The 22,830-nt window shown below is 39.2% G+C and overlaps 1 protein-coding gene across 1 annotated transcript in view; it reads left to right on the top strand.

Annotated features, from left to right (window-relative positions):
- The window catches only part of LOC121637794 (alpha-1,6-mannosylglycoprotein 6-beta-N-acetylglucosaminyltransferase B-like), a 189,433-nt gene extending 166,807 nt beyond the window's left edge, over positions 1-22,626 (top strand). Inside the window, 14 exon segments of the mRNA XM_041982076.1 lie at positions 3,278-3,411; positions 4,453-4,583; positions 6,205-6,210; positions 11,134-11,226; positions 11,228-11,255; positions 11,258-11,292; positions 11,453-11,563; positions 11,566-11,605; positions 12,497-12,561; positions 12,563-12,583; positions 12,585-12,614; positions 17,720-17,794; positions 18,855-19,138; positions 21,931-22,626. Coding sequence (XP_041838010.1) covers positions 3,278-3,411; positions 4,453-4,583; positions 6,205-6,210; positions 11,134-11,226; positions 11,228-11,255; positions 11,258-11,292; positions 11,453-11,563; positions 11,566-11,605; positions 12,497-12,561; positions 12,563-12,583; positions 12,585-12,614; positions 17,720-17,794; positions 18,855-19,138; positions 21,931-22,129 — 1,252 coding nt within the window. The 3' untranslated portion in view covers positions 22,130-22,626.
- Positions 22,627-22,830: the final 204 nt, after the last annotated feature.

Genomic DNA, 22,830 nt, shown 5'->3' with positions numbered 1-22,830 from the left:
ACCCCTCGTCTGGTGGCAGATATCCATTACAGAGAAAGTGAGATGTGGTAGCGCAGGTTGGACCGTGGGCAGATGGAAAGCAGGGAAGATACAAGTGAAAGCAACACTTGTCATTAATAATTTATTCTGAGCTTTCTGTGCCCTGCGCAAAATAAATATCCAATATTTTATTCAGAATTTCAACCTCAGGGCCCGAAATGAACACTGCAATGATGACTGACAGAAATAGTGTCAAACACAACCTGAATGTCATCTTGTTTCTATCAAGGGGGAAAATATCCTCTCAGAGACACACTTCATTAACTCTGGAGATTTTCCTGCCATTTTTAGAATTAAGTACTCTTTAATTTTATATACCAAAAACCCCCAAAAGACTATAAAAAGGCCTGGAATACAAGGCATTTGCAGAGATTAATGATCACCTAAAGCAGACTGGAGAGGTGGTTTCAGCTACTCACTGAACCAAGTAGCGCTTCATAAAGAAAGGCCTAACACAACTGAGAGAAAGAAAGAAAGAAAGAAAGAAAGAAAGAAAGAAAGAAAGAAAGAAAGAAAGAAAGAAAGAAAGAAAGAAAGAATAAATAAATAAAGTTAGCAAAATCTTTCACAGATCAGCTGCAATCTCTCTATGATGATCTTCTATGGACAAATAAATCTGCAGTGCAATGCATTAAGAACAACAGAAGCTTTTAAAGGGGCTAGTGCACCCAAAAATGTGTTTTTTGAGCTGTAAACAACACAGTCATACTTCATTGTGATGAAAACCACATGTACTGTTGATAAGATTAGTATTTTATTTATTTTAAAAACGGGATTTTGTTTATAAAACATGGTTCATAACGCCCCTACCAGGTTTTGTTTTTCGTGACTTAAAGAGGTTATCTACGTCAAGAGAAACTGAATGTCAGACTGAAATTGAGACTGATACGGTTCAGGACCACCTTGTTCATGTATAGCGTAGGAAATTCAGGAGTGGAAACTTCTTCCACATCAAAGGCGCTCTGTGGCGTAGGTGCTTTGTGAATCTTGCTTTGCATCTTGCCAGTGAACTGAGTTGCTGTCTGTCAATCATTTCTGCCGTGTATCCTGACCCGCCCACTCTCCACTACCTGACCACCCCACACCTCCCACCCCAACCCCAGTTTCAGGCAGTTTTCAAATTCAGCAGTGGCTGGAGTTATGCAAATGACAGAGGGTGTAGTTACACTTTAATCTGTCACAGGAATGGTAAAAACATAAGATTATTGAGGGAATTAACCAGAAAAGCTTTTTTTTTTAAAATTTATTTATTTATTTGTTTAGATTCTGTTTTGTTCTTTGTTAGAAGAGGGGTTTAAACCATAGACTGTATATTAAAACATGGAAGGAGCCTCCGTGACGTCACCCGTAGGTTTCTGAAGAGCAAAACTGATTGGGCGGTTCCCACTGTCGGCATCTTGGCAGCGTCACGCGTGTTGTTTGTCCTGGAAAATCCAAAACTGGACAAAGAGGTCGAACTGAGAGGGGGACTGTGAAGGTGGGGGTGGATGATTAACAACCATCAAACTCCGAGCTGCCTGTAGCTAAGAGCTAACCGAGCTAATCCTGAGCAATGTTGGCTAACTAGCTAATGGAGGTAGGCGGGCTAAAGCTAAAACATGTTGTTAACCAGGTAAAAACTGCATTTGTGCTGCACTCTCCCTTCTTGCTGCAGATATTGGATACCTGTCAATCAAAAGGACACACCCCTAATTATGCTGAATTTCAAGAATAAATAACATCCAAATGGATGAGTTAGAAAAAAATTCACCCCCCTTACAGTTGTCATGAAGGTAAACTTGACCTATAAATCCTAAAATGGATTTTAAAAATTTTAAACATGTTTATTTATGCTGTGAAGTTGGCGTTTTTAACATGGGAGTCACTGGGGATTGACTCCGTTTTGGAGCCAGCCCCTAGTGGATGAGGGGTGAACTGCAATTTTTTTGCACTTCTACATAGGCTTCACATTTTACCACCGGAGGCTGCCGATGGTTAAAACTCAAGAGATGAGCCTGTTGCATCAACACATAACATATTACTTAATAACATAACATATTAATAATAATCAGCATTAAATAACATATACTGTTGTTAGCAGCAGACTAAAACATCATCTTTAAAAAATCTTCAAAAAAAAATGCCAAAATCAACACACTAACAATGGAATGGATTGGATTGGATGGATGGATGGATGGATGGATGGATGGATGGATGGATGGATGGATGGATGGATCTAAAGACCTGTAAGTCTTGGCCTGGTGTGCAAGCAGATCTAAAAAATAAAAACAACTATTGACTGCAGATGAAAAGTGTCTAAAAGTGATGTCTTTCAGAAACATGAAAACGTTATTTTCTGTTTACTAAAGCTAAATCAGTGGTCTTTAGAGAAGGGTGGCCTTCAAAAAGCCATTTTTAAAGCAGAGAAGCAGGTAGACAAGACTGAGGTATCCCAAATGACACAAGAACTGGAGAGAAATAAACTGTGAGTTCATACAGTCATCTGTAAAACACGGTGGGGGCTGTGCCATGATTTGGACCTGTATTTTATCCAGAGGTGTTGAAGATCTTGTCAAAACTGATGCAATCGTCAACGCAGGAAAGCATAATTTTGCACCACAATGCAGAACCATCTAAAAAGCAACTGATAAGCAGTGCATTTATGCTTCAACCTGAAATTTGTCCCAAACACACTCCTAATGGGAAAAATGCATACTTGGACCAAATGTCGTACAACAGAACACTATCAGTTACGAACTGGCCTCCCTGCAACCCAAGCTAAAATTATTGTAGCAGTGTGGGATCATCTCAACAGTGAACTGAGCAAAAAGCAGTCAACATGCAATAAGGAGCTTTTGAATGTCCTTCAAGAAGCCCAGAAGACTAGTACTGAAGTCTCCTTAAGGAACTCCTTAAGGACTGTGGAGAGGACCAACGTTGGTTGACCCTCTGTCTGACCCTGTTACTGTTAAGCTACTGTCAAATAAAGGCCACTAATGCCCAAGAAAGGGTTGTCATACCAAACACTGACCGTAAAGTTTTAATTGTACAGCTCCTGTTTAAATAAATCACTGCATTTATTATCTGTTTTCCTGACAGTATAAAAAGGGGTGGCTCAAAACCTTGCAAAGGGCTGTGTTTAGAAACAGTTTTGGAACATTTTTATTATTACTTTTGCAGCTATTTTTATATATCACCACAAACGAACTCATCCTTCCAAGTGTGTTGTGAACAAATGTGTCATGCTCTGAATTTACAGGTGTCACATCAGAGTGATCGACACATTTGGGACTGAACCAGCCTACAATCATGAGGAGTATGCAACCCTGCACGGCTACCGGACCAACTGGGGCTACTGGAACCTCAACCCCAGGCAGTACATGACCATGTTCCGTAAGAAAAAATATTCACATCCTTAAGTGTCATTGCATCTCTTTTGTATGTTAGATATATTTAGAATTCATTGCTTAGATTTTTTATTTTATCTGTACACTTTATGTACAGAACCCACTATCAGATGAGTTAGTTTTTCATTTACCCTCAAAACATGCGCACACAGGGCTGTCATCAGCTGACAGTCATTCTGGATATGCTAAAGTGACTTCAAGCCATTTCTTTTTACTTTTTATCTTTTTTTGACAGGTTTGCTGCTTATTCACATTAATTTGGAGCAATGTGTTTAAAGCAGCTATTTTAAGCAACATCACAGCCTCTAGCAACGCTTCAAGCTGCACCCTTTCCTTCCCTCCTTTGCTGTTTGCTGCAAAATATGTCTGATCTGCCCTTGTAGCTATCTGTCTCCTCACTTCCTGACTGAGACATTGACTGCTTCACTCTCTTCTGCTTCCTCTTTCAGCAGTGTTGTGTAGTTGGTTCTCAGCAGCAGGATCATTAAATTGGCGACATATGGCCTCCTGTAGATGCACGCCCACGTTTCACAGTATCCAGACTAATAACAACCTTCACACTTGTGAGAGAGCAGCAGGGCAGTCGGTTATTAATTCTTCAAAACATCGAAAATGTACATTTCAGATCATATAAATTGGCAATAACTGTGAGGAAGCAATAAGTACCTGTGTTAAAAATATACAAGTCTACAGGAGTGGAGAGAAAAAACACAAGTAGTCAGTTTTGATCGTTTACAATTCCTTATTCTCAAAGGAAAAAACTTTAAAAAAGACTGCTCCCCTACATAAATACCTGTTTATACAGCTGGCTCTGTGACAGACAGTATTTACAGGCAATAATCACACTCACAGAGCCACTGAGCTGAGGCACACGAGGATATAGTGCTTTTTTTTCTGGCTTTTTTCTCATCCTTTCATTTGGAATAAAACTCTTCCTTCTTTCTCTTTGTGTATTATTTTCACCCTGCTCGGCACACTCTTACCATATACTTACTACACACACACACACGCACTCTTACACTTTCAGCCCACACACCAGACAACTCATTCATAGGCTTTGTTTCGGAGGAACTAAACGAGACGGAGAAGAGGAGCATTCAGCAGAACAAAGTCAACAACATGGCTGTGGTGTACGGGAAGGAAGCCAGCATGTGGAAGGTACACACAAGTTTAGTTGAAGCTACATTTCATGTCTTCTGTTGTTTTGGCAGCAGCAGTTTGCACTCTGAAGTTTAACAAAAGACTAAAAATCATCACAGTACATCTCTGGTGTGAGTCTGGGAACATTTCCATGCAGAAAAAACTGAATTTATTTCCAACTAAAATATGTACAAAGACACTTTTTTGGCATATAGTGAGACATAGAAATGTAAACCTATATTATTATGCTAATGTACATAATCTTGCATTTAGTCAGGTTGGAAAAAATACAATGACGTACCTGCAAATGCACGAACAAAAAACATTTTATGAATGCAAATGTCCTTTACTTTACAGATTTTTTACACTCTAAGAAAAACGTCCTTAAAAAATGTCATGACAGAATTAGCAGGAATTTTACCATTAACTAAAGCAACATGTCCGTCTATGCAAAGACAGAAGATTCTGTACTTCCCCCGTATGCCTGGTTGCATTCACAGAATGACACCACACTGAACAAAGGAGAGAACAGTTGAACCAAATTTAAATATTTGCTGAATATGGTAAGTGGTGGAGTTACGTCTATCCAAGATCAATTTTTGAGCTCATATCCAGCATTATTTCTACTCCCAGTGAATCACATAGATTAGAGTCGTTGCTAGTGGTGGGTGTCTCTCCCTGTGTCTCTCATGGTGCAACATCCCAACAAAATTGTCTAGATATAAACATAATACAGACATAAAGCACATAACTCAAATTCAGAGGGTAACAATCAAAAATGGTTAAATTTCTGCTGAATATGGATTTCCCATAAGCCTTTGCAGTCTTTGCACACTGTGGATCTGTAAATGTGGAGGAAATCATTAGATACTAAAGCTATGTCAAACTTTATTGTTGAAATTTGAAAGTGGAAACTCATCTCAGCTAAATCCAGGACACAGGGTTTCAGGTATGTTTAAGTTTAAGAAGAATTATTCTAATATGCAAATAAATAAAATACAGGTCAAATTACTGTAAAAGTTATAACTGGGAATTCGTTCAAATCTTATGAGTAAAATGATGAAACCTAATTTAATTGTTGATTATCAGTCTTTTAGTTTGAAAGGAATGCAGCTGCTCAGGCTGACTCAGAGAGGAGGGGATACCATCTCTTATGACTGGAGAAATATTTTGGGTCACAATTCAGAATCAGATCAGATGTCCCCTCCGAAATAATCCCAAAATTCCATTTTCTGCATTGAAGGGTTTAATAAGTGATAAGGTAAGAAAAAACAAAACAAGGGTTCATTCACTGCAGATTTTGACAGCATTTTGAAGAATCGGCTGTTTGTGCGGTTACGGTTCAACTTCATGTTCCCAAATTTAAAGTGCACAGCTTTTATTTGCAGGCAGTTTTCTTCTCAGAAGCTGTTGGCTTGTTCATCTTAGTCAAGTAGAAGGAACACAGTCAGGCCTCCATTCTTTGAATACTTATTAAAATGTGGTTTGCTCACTGCAGTCTTTGAGCATTGCAGCTGTTGCTAAAACTAATAATATTCTAATCTGCAAAAACTTGATTTTTGCCTCTGTATTATATACAGTTTGTATCTGAATCTATTTTTCTCTCTTTGTTTCTTTGTGCTGGATGGACTCCCATAAGCTTCAGGTGAGAAGCTGTTTCTTTTATATCATATTTTCTGTTGTTATTCCCACAGCTCATATATATACACATATTAAAAAGACTTACTCATAAAAAAAAGACTTTTTTTATTCATATGGAAGCAGAGTAGTTAGGCTGCATACCAGATGGGTGTGAAAGCACCAATAAAGGTTTGTATTGTCAAAAGCAGCATTTCACTTATATGACAGTGTTCTTTTTATCCTCTTACCTGACAGAAAGCCCAAGGACTGATCACACAGGCAGTTTTTCAATGTGTGTGTTGTTGTCACAACACATTTCGTCTTTAAAGGGGACGGAAACCATAATTTCGCCTGGACAAGAGATGTCTCTTTTAGCAATAATCTGCAGTGTAAGATACATTTTGTTAAACAAAAGCTACTAAATCTCCATAAAAACAAAAAAAGGAGGAGGTTTGGAGGAAACATAACCCTAAATGCTATGATGAAATGAAAGAAAATTATTGTACAGAATCATACAGTATCTAACACTAAATTTAGGCACAATGAGATCAGCTACGTTGCCCCTGGCGACTGAAGTGGGCAGGTGTGATCTTGATATTGTTAATTTAATGTTTCAGTGGCCGTCGCATGACAAACTGAGGAAATCCTTGTTTTAAAAAGTTCAGAGGAAGAATCCTAATTTATTTTGTATGTCTGGGATATATTGGCTATTCAAGGAGATTTACATTTTAGCCAGATTTAAAGCATGGACAGAAAACATTGTACACCACATAAGTATGTAATTTCCTGTTATTGGTTTCTATATTTTGGACGATTTGTTTGTATACTATATGTGTGTATATATATATATATATATATATATATAGATATATATTATTTTTTTATTTATTTTAAATATAAGTTGATGGGTACATAAGATTTTTCCATGTGGGCAGGACACAACAAAGTGCATGACACGCAACTTAACAAAATCAATCATAATCAGTGTCACAAAAAATCCAATTCCTCATGTTGTATTAGGTTACGCTAACAAATATATCTATGTACAGCTACCCCAACACAACCATGGTTTGGTATTTTCCTGCAGAGCTCTTGGGAAATTGTTCTGTCAGTGGATTTAGGATTCCTGCAACCAGCAGCAAACATTACATAAGATAACACACTGATTAATTCTTAATCCTGCAAAGTTTGTTTCTTTTAAATCTAATAGAGAAATGTGTTTAAGCAATTCAAGGTTTTGTAATGTGATACTATTAGTTGAATATGTGCACAGTACAAGAAATGTCAATTATGCTTGGGGAGGCGGAGAAATTATACAATTTGTGTCCATGCTTCCAAGCTGCCAGGCAAACAGAAATCACAATATCAACATTGTGCAAAACCTTTGCCTTAGTCTGCATTACAAGAACTGTCTTGAGGGACAGAAACAAGGGCAGCAGAACATATTTATTACCACTCCTATTTCAACACATGTTGGCAGAGTTGGAAGCTCAAGCACTTTTATACTCCTGTGTTTTTCCTGCCAATTCATTGCTGTTGTCGGTGCACTTAGCGCTTAAGCTAATCTCCTAATTGGCTGGGAAAATCCTCACAGAGGAAATTATTGATTACTACAGCCTCCAGTTAGGGCTCCACAGGGGGGGACGCTCTACAACAGAGCAGTACTGTAAGCTGATTAACACCAGTTGGCTGGTCAATACTACGGCCAGGCTTACGCTCCATTCACATGATTACATTTTTCTGTGTTAACTGTTAAAAATTGTGGCTTTATAAGTAGCCCCTCTGGCTTTCTCAGCTACATAATATAATATTTATATTCTTTGGGAAATGAAACAGAGTTGGAGGCACAGATGAAAATGAGCATGATGGAAGAAGTATTTAAATCATATACATAAAATAAATTTAAAGCAGGAATAAATACATTATGAGTTTTCACTCCACCATATCCAGCCAACCAAACAAATGTAGATGATAATGAGATAGGTTCACTGCTCTAAGACATTGACTAAGGATGCTTAATGAAAGATTGCAGAGCAGTTAAAATCTACACTTGCTATTAAATATTTTGGTCACCTTCAAGCTGTGGACTAAGATGTCAATATTATAATTTTGCAACTTATGTTCACAAGGTGGTCATGACCCTGCTGCAAGGCAACTGAGATTTCCACTAGAAGAAAGAAGAGATTCAGTCCAGCTTTGTTGAATTGTGCCAGCAGCGCTGCTGTTAATCCCAGCTGTATCTGGTAAAAGTTCAGGAAACTGCCAGACACAGAGGTAGGCGGGTGCTGGCGATGATCCTCAAGTATCAACACAGCGGCTCTGTACAATATAAGTCCACTGAAAATCCTCTGAATGTACTTAATCCTCTAACTTTGGTGCTATGAGTAGGTGCACACTCTTGGAACCTCCACAGTGCACTGTTGGCTTTTCACAAGCCAACATGTGTATCTCACTAAATATGTGCAAACACCATCTCATAATAACCTTGGAGAATCCTTAACTTGGCCCTTTCAAGCACTGGACATATATCAAGCTTTTTAAGCCGGTGCATAACCTATACAACATCTGATGATTCACTTAAACTCTGAGCTTCACAAATCCTTATTTCAGTTCCTTGGCTATTTTAGTTTGCAATTCAAATTTTTGCATCCAAGGTAGATGCCTTCCCACAGTGAAGGCAGAACAGGTAAAGATCTGGTTGTCAGATACACAGGAAGATGGCATGGTTGGTCCAAGCTAACGCATGGTAAGCCTCTTCCTCAGATCATAATGATCTAGTTTTGTCTTTAAGGCCTTAAAGACCCATTTCGCTCATCACAAAACATCCATCCATTTTGTTCAGCAGCCCACTCCACAAAGTTCTCTTAGTCTCTTTTAGTTAAGTAATGCTGAATATGTGCAATGTGTAAAATGTTTGAATTTGCTTGGCACAAACTTAAAAATGCATTAATAGCTTAGATATTAAATGCTTAATAGAAGTAACATGTCATGCATGAAAGTCCTTCTTTTTAAAAGATGCACACTGCATTACCTGTAAATAAAATAAAATCTGATCTAACCAATAACAATTACATAGTTTTCATTTTAAAGTACCTAAAGCTGCAAAACTCTTCTTGAACAGTAAGTTCAGTTATTTTGTCTAAGATATGTTGAAGTGAATGTAAAAAGTAGCATAAAAAAGAAATATAGCCTTTAATTATAAATCTGATCTCAGTAAGTAGAAGATTTTAGTGGTTTTTATGTAACTACAAGCAATGTTGTCTCACACTTCACACCCACTAAATATCTGATTTCAGGAATATGTGTTAATTCTTTCTCTTTAAATATGTAAAGCTCATCAGCTTTATTCTGTATTTTTAGTCTGTAGTTTTAATTATTAGTGAGTGTATTAGGCGACTACACATCAGCTCAGTTTCTCAAGATTTTCATATTGGAGATGAAATCTAAGCTATAAAAACGCTTAAAAAGGACCTCAGGATCCACATCACTTAGCACTGACTATATGGTCCAGGAGGCATGACTGCTAATCAAGTAATCAAAGGCATGGAAATGTGGAGAAAAATAACCTGTAAGCAGTCTTATTTTGTATAGGAAGATATAAAAATCAAGGGAAAGGGATGTTTTTAACTTTTTGTATTTGGGCCTGATTCAGACCCCAGCCCCAGTATCAGCAGCTCTAAAAACCAAGCTTCAACACTGGTGTGTAATAAGCAGGTTTCAGTGCTAAAAGTCCAAGTAGATGTAGTTTAACACTGAATGAGTAGAATGTATGTCCCCCCTCGAGTGTTGCCTGTTTTTGTTGAATTTAAAGCTTTTGTGGAACAATAAAGCTGTGGAATTAAATGCTGTCTTATCCATGTTTGTTCTTTTGTAGAAAACTCCTCCGTTAGGCTAAATGAGAAAGATCAGTTATATCATCATAATTAATATAATAAAAACTATCCATACTTCATGTGTGCTTTAGCCATAACTGTCCTGCAAGACAAACATGTGGCCACAAATTAAACATCTCGTGTCAATCCACAGCTTGGATTTAAATCATTTTTATTGATTTCATCAAACGGGCTCCATCTGGAATAAAATGAAGCTAATGTAATTGGAAGAGGCTGACTGATCCGTTGGTTTTAGCCCAAGCATTATCATCAGAAATCTAAATTAAACCTGCCTCAGAAACAAAACTCAAGACCCTCATTTAATGGGCTCCTCTTGAGTTTTACCAAAGATGAATCAGGCACATTATGATCTCTCCATAATCACCACCACAGTTTTATACTGCCTGAGTAAATTCTTTGAGTTTATAACTTTATGTTTTGTTTTGTCTTAAATACATTTTCGGTGATGATAACTGAAAATTAAACTATTTTTCAAACAAAACTCAACAGTGACAAGACTACTAGCTTCAGTGTAGTGTCTTTTAGCTTTTGCGAAAGGGCTGAAAAAGTTGGGATAAAAGTGGTTAATGTAGCTGGAGGCCAAATAAGAGTTACAACGGGGTCAATCCTGGCTGGGAAAGCTACAATAAAAGTAATCATGTGGAGCAGAAAGGGAAGAAGAAAGCTTAGCCAGGTGAAAGTCTAGCTGAGAGTAACTGTCTTGTGTCTTGGCTTAAAGGTTGACTTTGTTGCACAGTTTTGTTATTTCCAACTGAAAGAAGAGGAAAGAGGTTTTCTCATCCCCTGCAGGATTTTCGGTGATTGATAAAATGTGCACACTATTTCCACATCAGAGAGATGTCCTTTCTTAAAGATGTATTCACCATAAATATAGTGGTTAGATGATGAGAGACGCACACATATCCATAGACAGTGGCAGCCCATGCAAAGATAAGAGACAGGACAGCATCAGCACACTCTGCGTGGAGACAAGTTCTTTAATGAAATTCTTCTCTGTGGCACTTCCCAGTCTTCATCCCTCACCTTCAGTCTTCTTTGGCCTCCTCATCTTTCAGCAGGGCAAGGAGAGTTTCCTAGAGATTCTGCACAGGTACATGGAGGTCCACGGCACGGTGTACTATGAGACCCAGAGACCTCCGGAGGTCCCAAGCCTTTGTTAAGAACCACGGCCTGCTGCCCAGCATGAGCTGCAGCAACTGCTCCGCAAAGCCAAGGCAAGAGAAAGAAAAGAACATGTCATGCCTACACACCTCATCTCGAATCCACAGACTCTTCTGCAAATTCCATTCTGTCTTTCTGGTGGGCTTACACTACTTTCCTGAATCCACTCAGTAACTTTTAATTCTAAAGCAGATTCTTATTTTTTTTTTCTAGCTCTTCATTGGCTTTGGTTTCCCCTATGAAGGTCCAGCCCCACTTGAAGCAATAGCCAATGGATGCATTTTCCTGCAGCCCAAGTTCCAGCCGCCACACAGCTCACCTGAATCCATGAGTTTTTTAGAGGGAAGCCCACATCTAGACAGGTAAGTTGATTATGTTCATTCCTTTCCACAATCATTGTCCCAAATAACCCCATTTATCAAGCGATCCCTTAAAGCAAAGCAGTGATTCCCAATCTATTTTCCTCTGGGACCCCCTTTATGCAAATACTAAAAAGCCATGCACCCACTGCCTCACCTTGTTCTGATACAGTGCTTAGTTTTATGCTGTCATAAGAAAGATTTTCACCAGAAATGAGTCCTGCCCCACTCTGTCCTGTCCAAGTTATAAAACCAAATTAATGTAATTATCAATATCAATTATCTGTACTTTAAAAAAAATAATAGGGCAGAGTCATCTTCTCAGGCATGTGTCATGAATGAATTGGTGCAGGAAAATCATGGTTACATGGAGAGACATGAACTACACTACCGTAGCTCCACCACCTCCCTGACCTCACTAAACCACAAAGCACATGGATGACAATTGATTGGATGCACAGGGTGTGGCTTAATAAGTGGCTTTTTAATAAATTTCTTTTACTAAGGAAGCATGGATTAAAATATTACAGAATTTCTTCACAGGCTTCCAAAACGCTGGTTGTCGCATGTGCTCGAAAACTCAATTGGATACACCTGAACTCATCTCTGTGTGGACATGGACTTAATTTTAATCACATTGGCTCTGAACAGCCAAAGCCTCAGGGACCCCCTCTGCTCTTTGAAGGACCCTCTTGGAGGGTCTGGGACTCCATGCTGGGAACCACTGCTTTGAAAGGATGTGGCTCAAACATGAGATGCAGACTGTAGTACAGGAGTACTGCTATTTTTACATTTCAGCACGTAAAATGAGCATTTATGGTGTGAATTTGACATATTTACTGATTTGTCATCACTGTGAGAAGAGGTTAAACATATGTGAGTCTGTACTTTTCTGTAGGTATCTCCCAGCATCCATATGCAGAGCAGTACATCGGCAGACCACACGTCATGACAGTGGATTACAAACAACTCTCTTGAGTTTGACTTCTGCTATCAAAGAAATCATGAGGACCAAGGTACTGACACACACACACACATATGCATGCAGGAAAATTAAACCAGACTTCTTTTACAAAAATGGTGTGTGAATATGCCTTTAAGATTTGGGGAATGGAAATTTTCTTTGGAAATATGAGAATGATCGAACCGTCTTCAGTTCCCAGTTTATATCAACCATAATCTCTCAGATGTGTCCATTATATCTCATTCTATAACTGTAAATAGTTTTTTCTTTTGGAATTGAAAATGATAAAACACCATATATTTTGTGTTTCAGTGAGGTTTTATGTGAACTGTTAAATTTTTATATTTTGCTTCTCTTTGCCATTAGGACGATGTGTAAAATAATTAACTGCTGCGGATGTCGTTACTGTGAGCCCACGTTTTAAACTATGATACAATGACACTGCAGTTTTACCACAGCAGGGATTTTCAGGGCAAACTTTGCAGCATAGAGGCAGGACACAGACGTAACAGAGCACGAAAGGCGAATGAGAAAATGCTGGCAACTACCCGGAGAGGGAGATTGAGAAAGGTTAATTAAGTACTTAACCAAATGGATTAAATGTTTCTGGAAAGCTAAAAGAGGAGGGTAGAAAACCTGAAAATGTATAGAAATGAGAAAACAGAAATACAGACAGAAATGAGATTTTGAGTTTCAGGGTTATGTCCACAATATTCCCAAAAGCTTCCTGTTTTTTATTTAAATAGATGACAAAAAGCCTCATAAATAACCAGGTTTAAAATATTTTTTGCAGGACATTAATAGTTTTTAAAGGTGTACATGTAGTCTATGTAGAAAAACAAACAATTTTTGGCACGAAGTTTAAGAAGCTGGCACCAATGAGGGACAGATGAAGGAGAATGCAAAGTTTATATTGGTTTATTCAGACATGTTTCCCACGTGTGTGTGCATCCACACACTGAATTCTAACACTAGGAATCTGCATGTTTTCTTTGCTCAAGATATTAGAGCTGGGAACTGCCCATGCATTTCTAAATTATTTTAATAAATCTAAAATAAAAAATATGTAAATTTTATCATTGGAGTAACTTAAATACTAAGTACATATGAGTTTAAACCATAAACATCAATGGGTTTATTTGCTAGCTTTACACTTTATTTTAATAAAGTTAGTCAGAAAACAGGGGTCAGATTTTTGGCACAATACCAGTTTTTATTCAAGCAAAATCTAACTGCTCAATTCATGTATCAAAGGGGCGTATTGGGATGGTATTTCTTACTGGATAATGCTCCTGTCCCAGCATGCAACACAGTGTGATGGACCTTCACATTTTCTATCATGCAGTTTGTTATTGTAAATAGTAACAAGGATACACTTAATGCATCATGTCTCTCTTTAAAGTGGCTGTAGATCTGACTGTATATTTCCACCTGAAGAAATCATATTTATTTATATTTGTGCTGTAACCAAATTGAGTCAAGAGTCATACTTAGCTTTTTTGTGTTTTCCGCAGCTGCACGACACACAGTATGTCATGCATCACAGTAACGGTAATTATCCATGAAAGCATCAGGTAGAAAGCCATCTGCACGAACCTTTAAACATTCAGTAATAGATTACACCTTCAGCTGCCTTCGTCTTGTCTGTGTTGTCCGATGAGGTTTAGTTCAGCTGCACTGGCTGACAGCACTGCCTCCATCACCTTTAAGAAAGAGCTTCACCCTTCACTGGAGGCAACATACCTCAGCAAACACACACAGATTAAGATACAGTCTTGTGCTTGCACTTATTCAAGCACACACAAACACAACTGAGAAACAACCCCTATCGGCACACAAGACCTTAGCAGCACATCACAACCATTAACATCAAGACACACAGCAACATACACATATGCACACACACACACACACACACACACACACACACACATAAACATTGTGTGCGGTAGAGGCTCATGCTCAGTCATGCAGGACAAAGCAATCTCTGGCTGCCTGACAAGTCCTCATGTTCCAATAATCCTTTTCCATATCTTTCTTTCTGTCTTTTCTTCCTTTCATCCTTAGTTTTTTCTTATTCCCTGTCCTTCCTCTCCTTCTTCTTCATAATTCTATTTTCTGCCCTTTTTTCTGTCTCACCCTTCCTATTCAAAGCGTCCAGTTAAATTAGCCTGTGTAATCCACTGCAGCTCGACATCATAGTTTATTGAACCACTATCACAGAAATTTCTGGATTCTTGCTGGAATCATATGAAAACAGCCTGAAGCTGCTGATTTTGATGTAACCCACCCCACATATATATACACACACACACCCACATGCACAAAAATGCATAAGCTTCTCGTCTATCTGTACAAGTAATGGAGCAGAGCTGATGAAGAGCCAGTGTAGACGCATTAGCCTGCTAGGTAGCCTTGTCTCAGTTTAAATTAAAGTAAATGAGTGAAATTCGGCTAAACAGATGTTTTTTGTGTTTTATTTATATAACTGGGAAAGTTTCTCTATGAAAACTTGTAAAATTTTATGAAAAAAGCCTTACGAGTAAGTTTACTTAACCAACTTTATTCTGTAAACACACTCACACAAATCCCACTGAAACAGCTATCAAAGACATCTGTCTTATGGCTGACCTGCATCTCTCATTGCAACACAAAAGAAATAGCATCTCTTCTGCAGACCCAGGGGCTCAAAAAGTCAGTCTTATATTCCAGAATATAAATATAAAAGAGGCACAAACCAACCAGCAAAATGTATAAATGAAATTCAAGTTAAGAAAAAAAACAGCCATGACTGGAGGGAAATGACGACAGACACAGAAAATGAGCATTAATCGCCACAAGAAATGCAAAGTGACTAAGAGCTGCATTACGATCTACTCATTTCAATCACTGCCTGATTTCCTGCTGACACAGTAGCTCAGTTCATCCTGTGCCCTGTCCCATGTCTCATGTAATGTGTTAAACATGTTAGGAGAAAAATCTGAGGCGCTTTACTTGATTTCGTTCGATGCTTGTAAAGTCTTCCTTAAATCTGAGGAAAAAAATGTGTCTGTGTCAGAGCATGTAGATTTATATGAGATGCAAAGTGACCAAACTGGGGAAAAGAAACTATGTGATAAATTAAGAAGATGAAAACTACCGAATCTGAGCCTCTGAAAAACCACAGAGAAACGTAAAATAACAAATAGAGCACAAAAAATACTAGAAAGTGATGCAAAAATTACCAAAGCATTACATTAAATGATGCAACAGCTGCCTCACACACAGCTGGGAACTCAGGGGCAAACACAAAAATATCTACTGAGAATTTTTAAGGTTATTTGCATCTTTCAGTTCATGAGTCAAAGTCTTCAGTTTGACCTGTGAAGATTAACATACCAGCGCAGGACTAAAGCTAAATGAGAAAACGTAAAGATTTAAATACACAGGTTGTTTTTGCTGCAGGCTTTTGTGTCCCTGTTGTCCACATGTTTATTTTCTGCTTTAGTTTACGGAGCAGATTAACATAAGGCTTTGATCAGGTGTGCAGCTTGTTCAACGTTTTAAGTTGCATCATCCCTGCGTTCTCACTTCTCAACACTTCTTACTTGAAGTGGGCCGAGTTTGATTCCACACTTGGCTAAACACTGAGCTGCTTGAAGTATGAAAATCCAGTTCAGTGAATCGTGGATTATATCCCAAAAGTCCTGTTTTTGATTCTGGACCTGGTTCTACTTCTGTTTTGGATCTAAATTATCAACAAAGACAACAAAGAAAATCTACTGAATTGTACCAAGAGTTATTGTGAAGGTACACCATGTACCAGGGACGGGGTGGAATCCCATCCATCTCATTTACCCCTGCTTGTTAGGGGGAGTGGTAGCCCAGTGGCTACAGAGGTGGGCTTGTGTCTGGGAAACCTGGGGTCAAGAAACCTGGAGTGCCAACAGAACCCTTCCCCACCCATCACCTCAACTGCTCCACAGGCACCAAAACATGGCAACCCACTGCTGTCCAGTACATCTAGAGATGGATTAAATGCAGAGCTCAGTCTTTTTCTTTTGTTTGTTTAAATAAATAAACAAATCCAGTGGAGAAGGGAATATGTGGAAAAAAGCGAGGGAAGGTGCTAATTAATATGATGCAAACTCAAAAACTATTTTTTTTATTAAGCTATTTATTCATTTAATTTGAAGTGGAGCATTTGAGAAATAAGAATGAACATAGACATGATTTAAAAGGCTGATTCTAAAGACTGAATGTAGAAAAACTGTACAAAAGACACCTCAAAACGAGTCGTATATGCTATAGCATCAAAGCAAACTGATCCATAACATCAGCTTCACATCAACTTAATACTAAACCTCAAAGCAGCTTTTATCGGTTCCCATTTAACAATCTTCCACATCAAAGACTTGGCTGTTATGAAACTCAGGGTAAAAGCACAAACTGGGCATCACTTTGCTGTCACATCATCATCGCTTCTTATTTATCTGCGTAGACAGATTGGTATTTATTTAGAAGCAGTGCAGTGCAGCAGTAGCCCTGTGGACCATCATGAGGACTCTGTGGGTTTTCATGTGTTTTGTACTCAGGAAAAGCTTCTTTCTTTCCTTTATTATTTGGTACTAATTGTACATCAGTGAAGAAAAATAAATTAATTCAAATTATTTTCGTAACAAAAAAAATGAAGGGGGGCTGAATACCTTCTGAATGCACTGTATAGCTGTTTAATCTGATCATCAGTTCTTTTTATATCAGCCTTAGCTCTGTGGTTTCAGGCATTTAAAATTCATCCAGCTTAGTCTCAGTCTGTCAGGGTGTACTGAACATGTTTGCATTAGCGAGAAGCACAAAAGATATATCATTTTCTATGCTTGGAGCTAATTAGGCCAATCAAAAGTGTACCATAGTTATAAAACTGGTACATCACAGCATGGGATGATGTATTGGTATGCAAATACAGCCTAATAAATTTCCAAGCAGCGACACACTGTGATTAGGCTTTGCAGCAACCTGACAATAGAAACATTCATATGCTGAAATTAACAAGGAAAAGATGTATTTATTTATTGCAGCTAATCTGAACAATAAATCAAAAGCACACTTTAATATATGCAAAATGCCACAACAGTAATTGGATGGGGACTGTTTGTGTTCATGTGTGTGATTTTTCAGGTTGAGCCTTACCTGCCTTATGAGTATACTTGCGAGGGGATGCTGGAGAGAGTACATGCCTACATACAGAACCAGGTGAGGTCCAGTTCACGTCACTTCAAATATAGACAGACAACAGGCTCAAAACACACACATGAAGAAATCCTCCCTCTAAATCACAGGGCCTTTCTCACTCTCACAAGTTCAGTCTGCTCAGAAGATCTTGCATTTTTTATTCTGTTCAATTTTTCACGATTTAAGACCCAGAGCATTGTATATCTCGATGTGTGTATGTGTGTAATAGTCTATACTCCACGTACGTTGGGTCAGAATCGATTACTTGCTAACTCTCATAACGAGCCACATACCGTAGCTGCCCTTTGGCTCTAAAGCAGACACTCCTAATGAGGAGAGAACAAAAAAGAGCAGAAGTAGAAGAGATGATAATGAAGGAGTAAGATTTCTTACTTCTTTTTTTATTATCAAGCAAACTGTAGAAAAGTCTTAGCAGCTCTTAATCATTCCTTACTAAACAGCTGATATGGTGAAATGAGAAGGTTCAACTACGTTCCTGCTCAGATATCCATCTCCTACACATGGTGAAGCTGATTAATCAAGACAGCTGTTAAAATCCTACTTCCAGCCACAGCTGAACTTCTCTTCAGATCTGCTGTTCAGATGGCATTTTACACTTTGTATTGTCTGTAGCACGGTTATTATAATGAGGACTGGTGAGATCTGAATAAAGAAGCATAAATCCACAGCTTATTTACTTCCATTTCACATGCAGTTGTTTCATATCCTTAGTAAAAGCACATGCTTTGGATTCATTCAGGCAGATGGCTGAGAGACGTACAGTTAATATTGAGCCATCTTTACTCCTGTTCATGCTTGATTTATCCCATACAGTTGTAGAATGCAGCTGGTTGGTAATGTGTGATTCACGTTGTTACACTTCTATATTTATCTGTGATGTTGCAGTTGCATCTCCTAAACAGCAAGGCGAACATCACTATGCAGAACTTTCTTTGCTCTCTGAACAATCCAAATCTTTATGTAATTGATGTAGCTTTGCACGGCTTGTAAACACCCCTTTTAATAGCATCCAGTTCTCCAGTGATGCCACTTAAACTAAGTTTGTTGTAACTTTCACTAGGACTTTTGTGCACCAGAGCCTCCCTTCACTCCAGCCAACCTCTCCAGGCATGTATCTGCTGGTGGCAGCAGGATGATAGGACCTCTGTTTGTGCCCCTGCCCAACTCCACAGCCATGGTCTGGGCATCCAACATGACGGCTCCCAGCGCCTGGCCTCCTCTCAGCTCCCTTCGGCTACTTGTGTCTCAAGAGGGCCAGTCTTGTGTTGAGGCCTGCCAGTCAGCCGGTTTCATCTGCGAACCTGCTCATTTCCGCTTCATCAACAACAAAGAGGCTCTGCGAGGGTAGGTCAAGCGAAAGTGATGTAAAGGTACATCATGCAGCTACATGCAAACTTACTACCATCAAACTGAGTTTAAATTGGAAAGATTGTTGTACAAACTCTGACCAAGTGTCTATAATTTTTTTTTTCTTTATCGACTGTAGGGCTGAATTTTATTCAAACGAAAGTTGCTGCCTTGTCCTACAACTACTCCTGTGTTAAGGTTAATTCGCACCAGCCCTTTTTAATTTGCTTGGAAAGTCTCGTTCATTTGGGGGAGGGGAGGTATGCAGTTGAACTCTGATGCGTATTAAGCACGCAGATTCCCGTCGCCTAAAGCCTAGGTCTCTGCGTTTCAAGTGAACCAACTGCATGAAGCGGACTACAATGTGGCAGAAACAGAAGTCCTGCAATAAACAACAGATAAGCAAGTTTTTTGTTTGTTGCTTGTCTTCTTCAGTAATTCTTGATGCAGTGCTACCTCAAGGCTCATTTCCACAGGGTGCGTGTGCACCATGTTACGGCTGCCATGCGGCCTCCGCTGCCATTTGCGTGGTTTGGTTCCCACCGGGTGCCCCGCAGTGCATGTCAGAAGCATCCCAGAAGCACCTTGTAGCAGCTCTCTGCTTAATTTAAGTCAAACCTAATTATCTAATGTTGCAAACGTGGATTTAACCATAATAGTCCAGCGAACAATTAAACCTCATTTATGCTGTACATTGCGTATGTGGACAGCGTCCTTTACGTGCATATTTTAGTCCATTTTTAGAGAGCTTCCGGATCCATACCCAGATGTAGCACAAGGAGCAGTACCACTGAAAACCACAAGGGCAGTGTTGCAGAGTATAGCTCTCATATGAGCTATACTCTGAGTACTTTGAAGTGCAGGTTCATGGTGGACCAAGCACTCTCCCATTTGGAAGGTGCCTCTAAATCCACCCTGCAAACCCGCACTCCGTTTGGCCTGTAGCTGGTGGTGGTTCTATGGAGGCTCCACCACTATTGGTGGTGGCCCCTTCGCAGCTTCTTTTCTCCCAGAAATCCTTTTGCTAAAGATGACGGTGAATGAGCAACAAAGCTCCAAAGAGTGCATTTTTCGTTTACCTCGCTTTAGTAGAAATGTGACAAAACTAAATACATAAAAAATATGTTTGTGTTTGGCATTAAAATTGTGTAATAATTCACACAATTATTATGTGTTACTACTTTAATTACAATTATGTTTCTGTTCACTTACAAATCTTTGTAGCTCAGTTGAGCTTTGCACCTCCGTTGACAGTTTCTGTGGATAAAGTCTGTTCAGTCAGATTACCGCACACCATTATAAGCCAGTAGGATTTATACATAGTTCTACATTTCAACTGGATAACCAATAGTTACTGAGCAAGAATGTGTCCAATCCTTCTCCATCCTTGACTGCTTCTTTTAAAATGAACCACTGGCAAAAATTCAAAGTGGACTCGTGATGCTGTTCTCAACTTTACAATATCTCAGTCATAATGCTTCGTTAGCAAACATAGGATTCTTTAAGGTTTTCATGGAGAAAAAGCAATACAATAACACACTGTAAAGACCATATTGATCCACCATCTCTGTCTGGAAAACTGGAAGGTTGCACAAATAAAAGAGCATTAACAAAGCAGTGTTTGCTTTCTCTCACACCACTGTCATTCACTCTGAAAAGTTTTTGTGTAGTTCAAGGACACAGCTTGTTTGAGAGGCAATGCCTGGCCTGTCAGTAAGATTAAAATGAACGGAGGAAGCATAGATGAAAAATAAAGTGGGTGAACTCATGGATTCCCCAGCGATGCTGAAAAGCAAGTCAGAGAGATTTTTCTCACTGACAGACCAATTGGACCTGCTGAATCAGCTGAAAATGACATTGACGGGGTCGACAGTGCAGAAGGTGCATTATACACCAAAAACACGAGAAACAGTGTTCAACTGATGCTCTGCATGGTCCTGACAGCTACTTGTCAGCTTGATGTTTCAGGTCCCTGAACATACAAGCAAGTTATTTTTAAAGCTGCTGCTCTGAGCCAAAAAATCCAAACTTTAGTGAAATGATCATTTGACTGTATTTACGTAACAATGACAGAATCACTGAGAGAGAAAGTAAGAAGCAACAGAATGTCTCATGTGCATCAGGGTGTTGTCAGAAGAAGCTACTTTAGATGTAAAGCTTGACACCGCCTGTAGGGACAGACCTTGAACACAGAGGCAGTGTGTATAGAAATGACAGCCTGAAAGATCCATGTTGTATATTTAAGTTGACAATTGATAGAAACATTCTAGGGACATGTAAAACTGTAAAAAGCAGGCGCTTCACTCTCAGAGATCTACTGTACTTTCCTCTGAAAGTCAAAGCCTGCTGGTGTTTGGATGTCTTCTCTAAACATCCCCCTCCTGACTGCTTTTAGCTGGAACTCTCAGCTCTCAGAACGTCTTTTGTGTTTTCTTTTTTTCCCTCCTTGTCTGGGTTTACAGCTCTGCTTCATTTTGTTTCTGTTCACTTACAAACCTTTGAAACTCAGGTCTGTTTTTTTCCACTCTGACATCTTTTACCTGCCTTGAAGTTTTCCAGCTTCCTTTACACTTCTCAACTCTCTTCAGCCCTTCGAATTAACATCTGTAGCAAAGTCCTGAAATCTCTTCTTTTGTTTTCCACTTATTTAATTTACAAAAACATACCAGCTTTGCTTTCCGATTGCTCATCTCAAGTAGAAATAACTGCTGTTACTTGTATTTTCATTGTGATTAAGTTGTTATTTCAGCATGTATTCGGACCACTGCTGCTCTGTTTCACCCCTGTAGGTTAGAGGTGCAGTGCGAGATGATCGATTCTGAGGTCAACCACATCCTCCCAGCCTTCTCGGTGTTGCGTCGGGAGTGCGGCCTTCAGCGGGACCCTTTACTCTTCAGCTGTGCAGGACACTCCTCGAAATACAGACGTCTTTGCCCCTGCAGGGACTTCCGTCTCGGGCAGGTGGCACTGTGCAGGGGCTGCCTATGATTACAGGACACCTGAGGGACGGACATGAAAGTTAAAGGGACGATTTGGGAGGCAGTTTGAAAAGCTGTAACTGCAGCAGACCAGAGATGGAGCCAACAGGCTTTTACATGAAGCCCTAATATATATTATACACAACTTTTCATTTTTGGACTGCATCTTTATAACAGGGGGACTGTGGTGTCTTCAAATATCTTGGCAGCCTCAGGTGAGTATCCAAACTCCTCTCAGCACTTGGAGAAGGGATGATGGACACATGGATCATCTTTCTTTTTAGTTTGTCCCCTCTTGCAGTGATGGACCTTTATTAGACGGAGTCTGAGGCAACAGCGGTCAAAACAATCCTCTCTAGTCAGAGAGAGGAGGAGAGAGGCCAAGCATACAGGCCACGGCACAAATATTTTTCAGTAAATAAGCCTTTAGAGCTCAGATGGATTTTTAAAGAATTTGCAAGGCTTTGTGATGGAAAAATCATAAATAAATTTAAAAATCTGAATGGATCAAAGAGTTGAGGTGGGTTTTATATTGCTTTCCTATCTTCAGGTTGGAGGGTTGCCTCCACCCCCATCTGCTGCAGACATTCAGCCGTTCACATTCATCCAGCTTTCTATCATTCCTCCCACACCTCTGCAGACATTTGATCTCTTCCACCTGAAGCTGACAGCAACCACAGTCTGAAGCTGCTAGTAAGAAGGGAGGCAACA

The sequence above is a fragment of the Melanotaenia boesemani genome, chromosome 4 (assembly GCF_017639745.1).
Source record: "Melanotaenia boesemani isolate fMelBoe1 chromosome 4, fMelBoe1.pri, whole genome shotgun sequence".
NCBI classification, from domain to species: Eukaryota; Metazoa; Chordata; class Actinopteri; order Atheriniformes; family Melanotaeniidae; genus Melanotaenia; species Melanotaenia boesemani.
The sequence above is the reverse complement of the archived record's forward strand: the minus strand, read 5'-3'. Positions and strand labels throughout refer to the sequence as shown.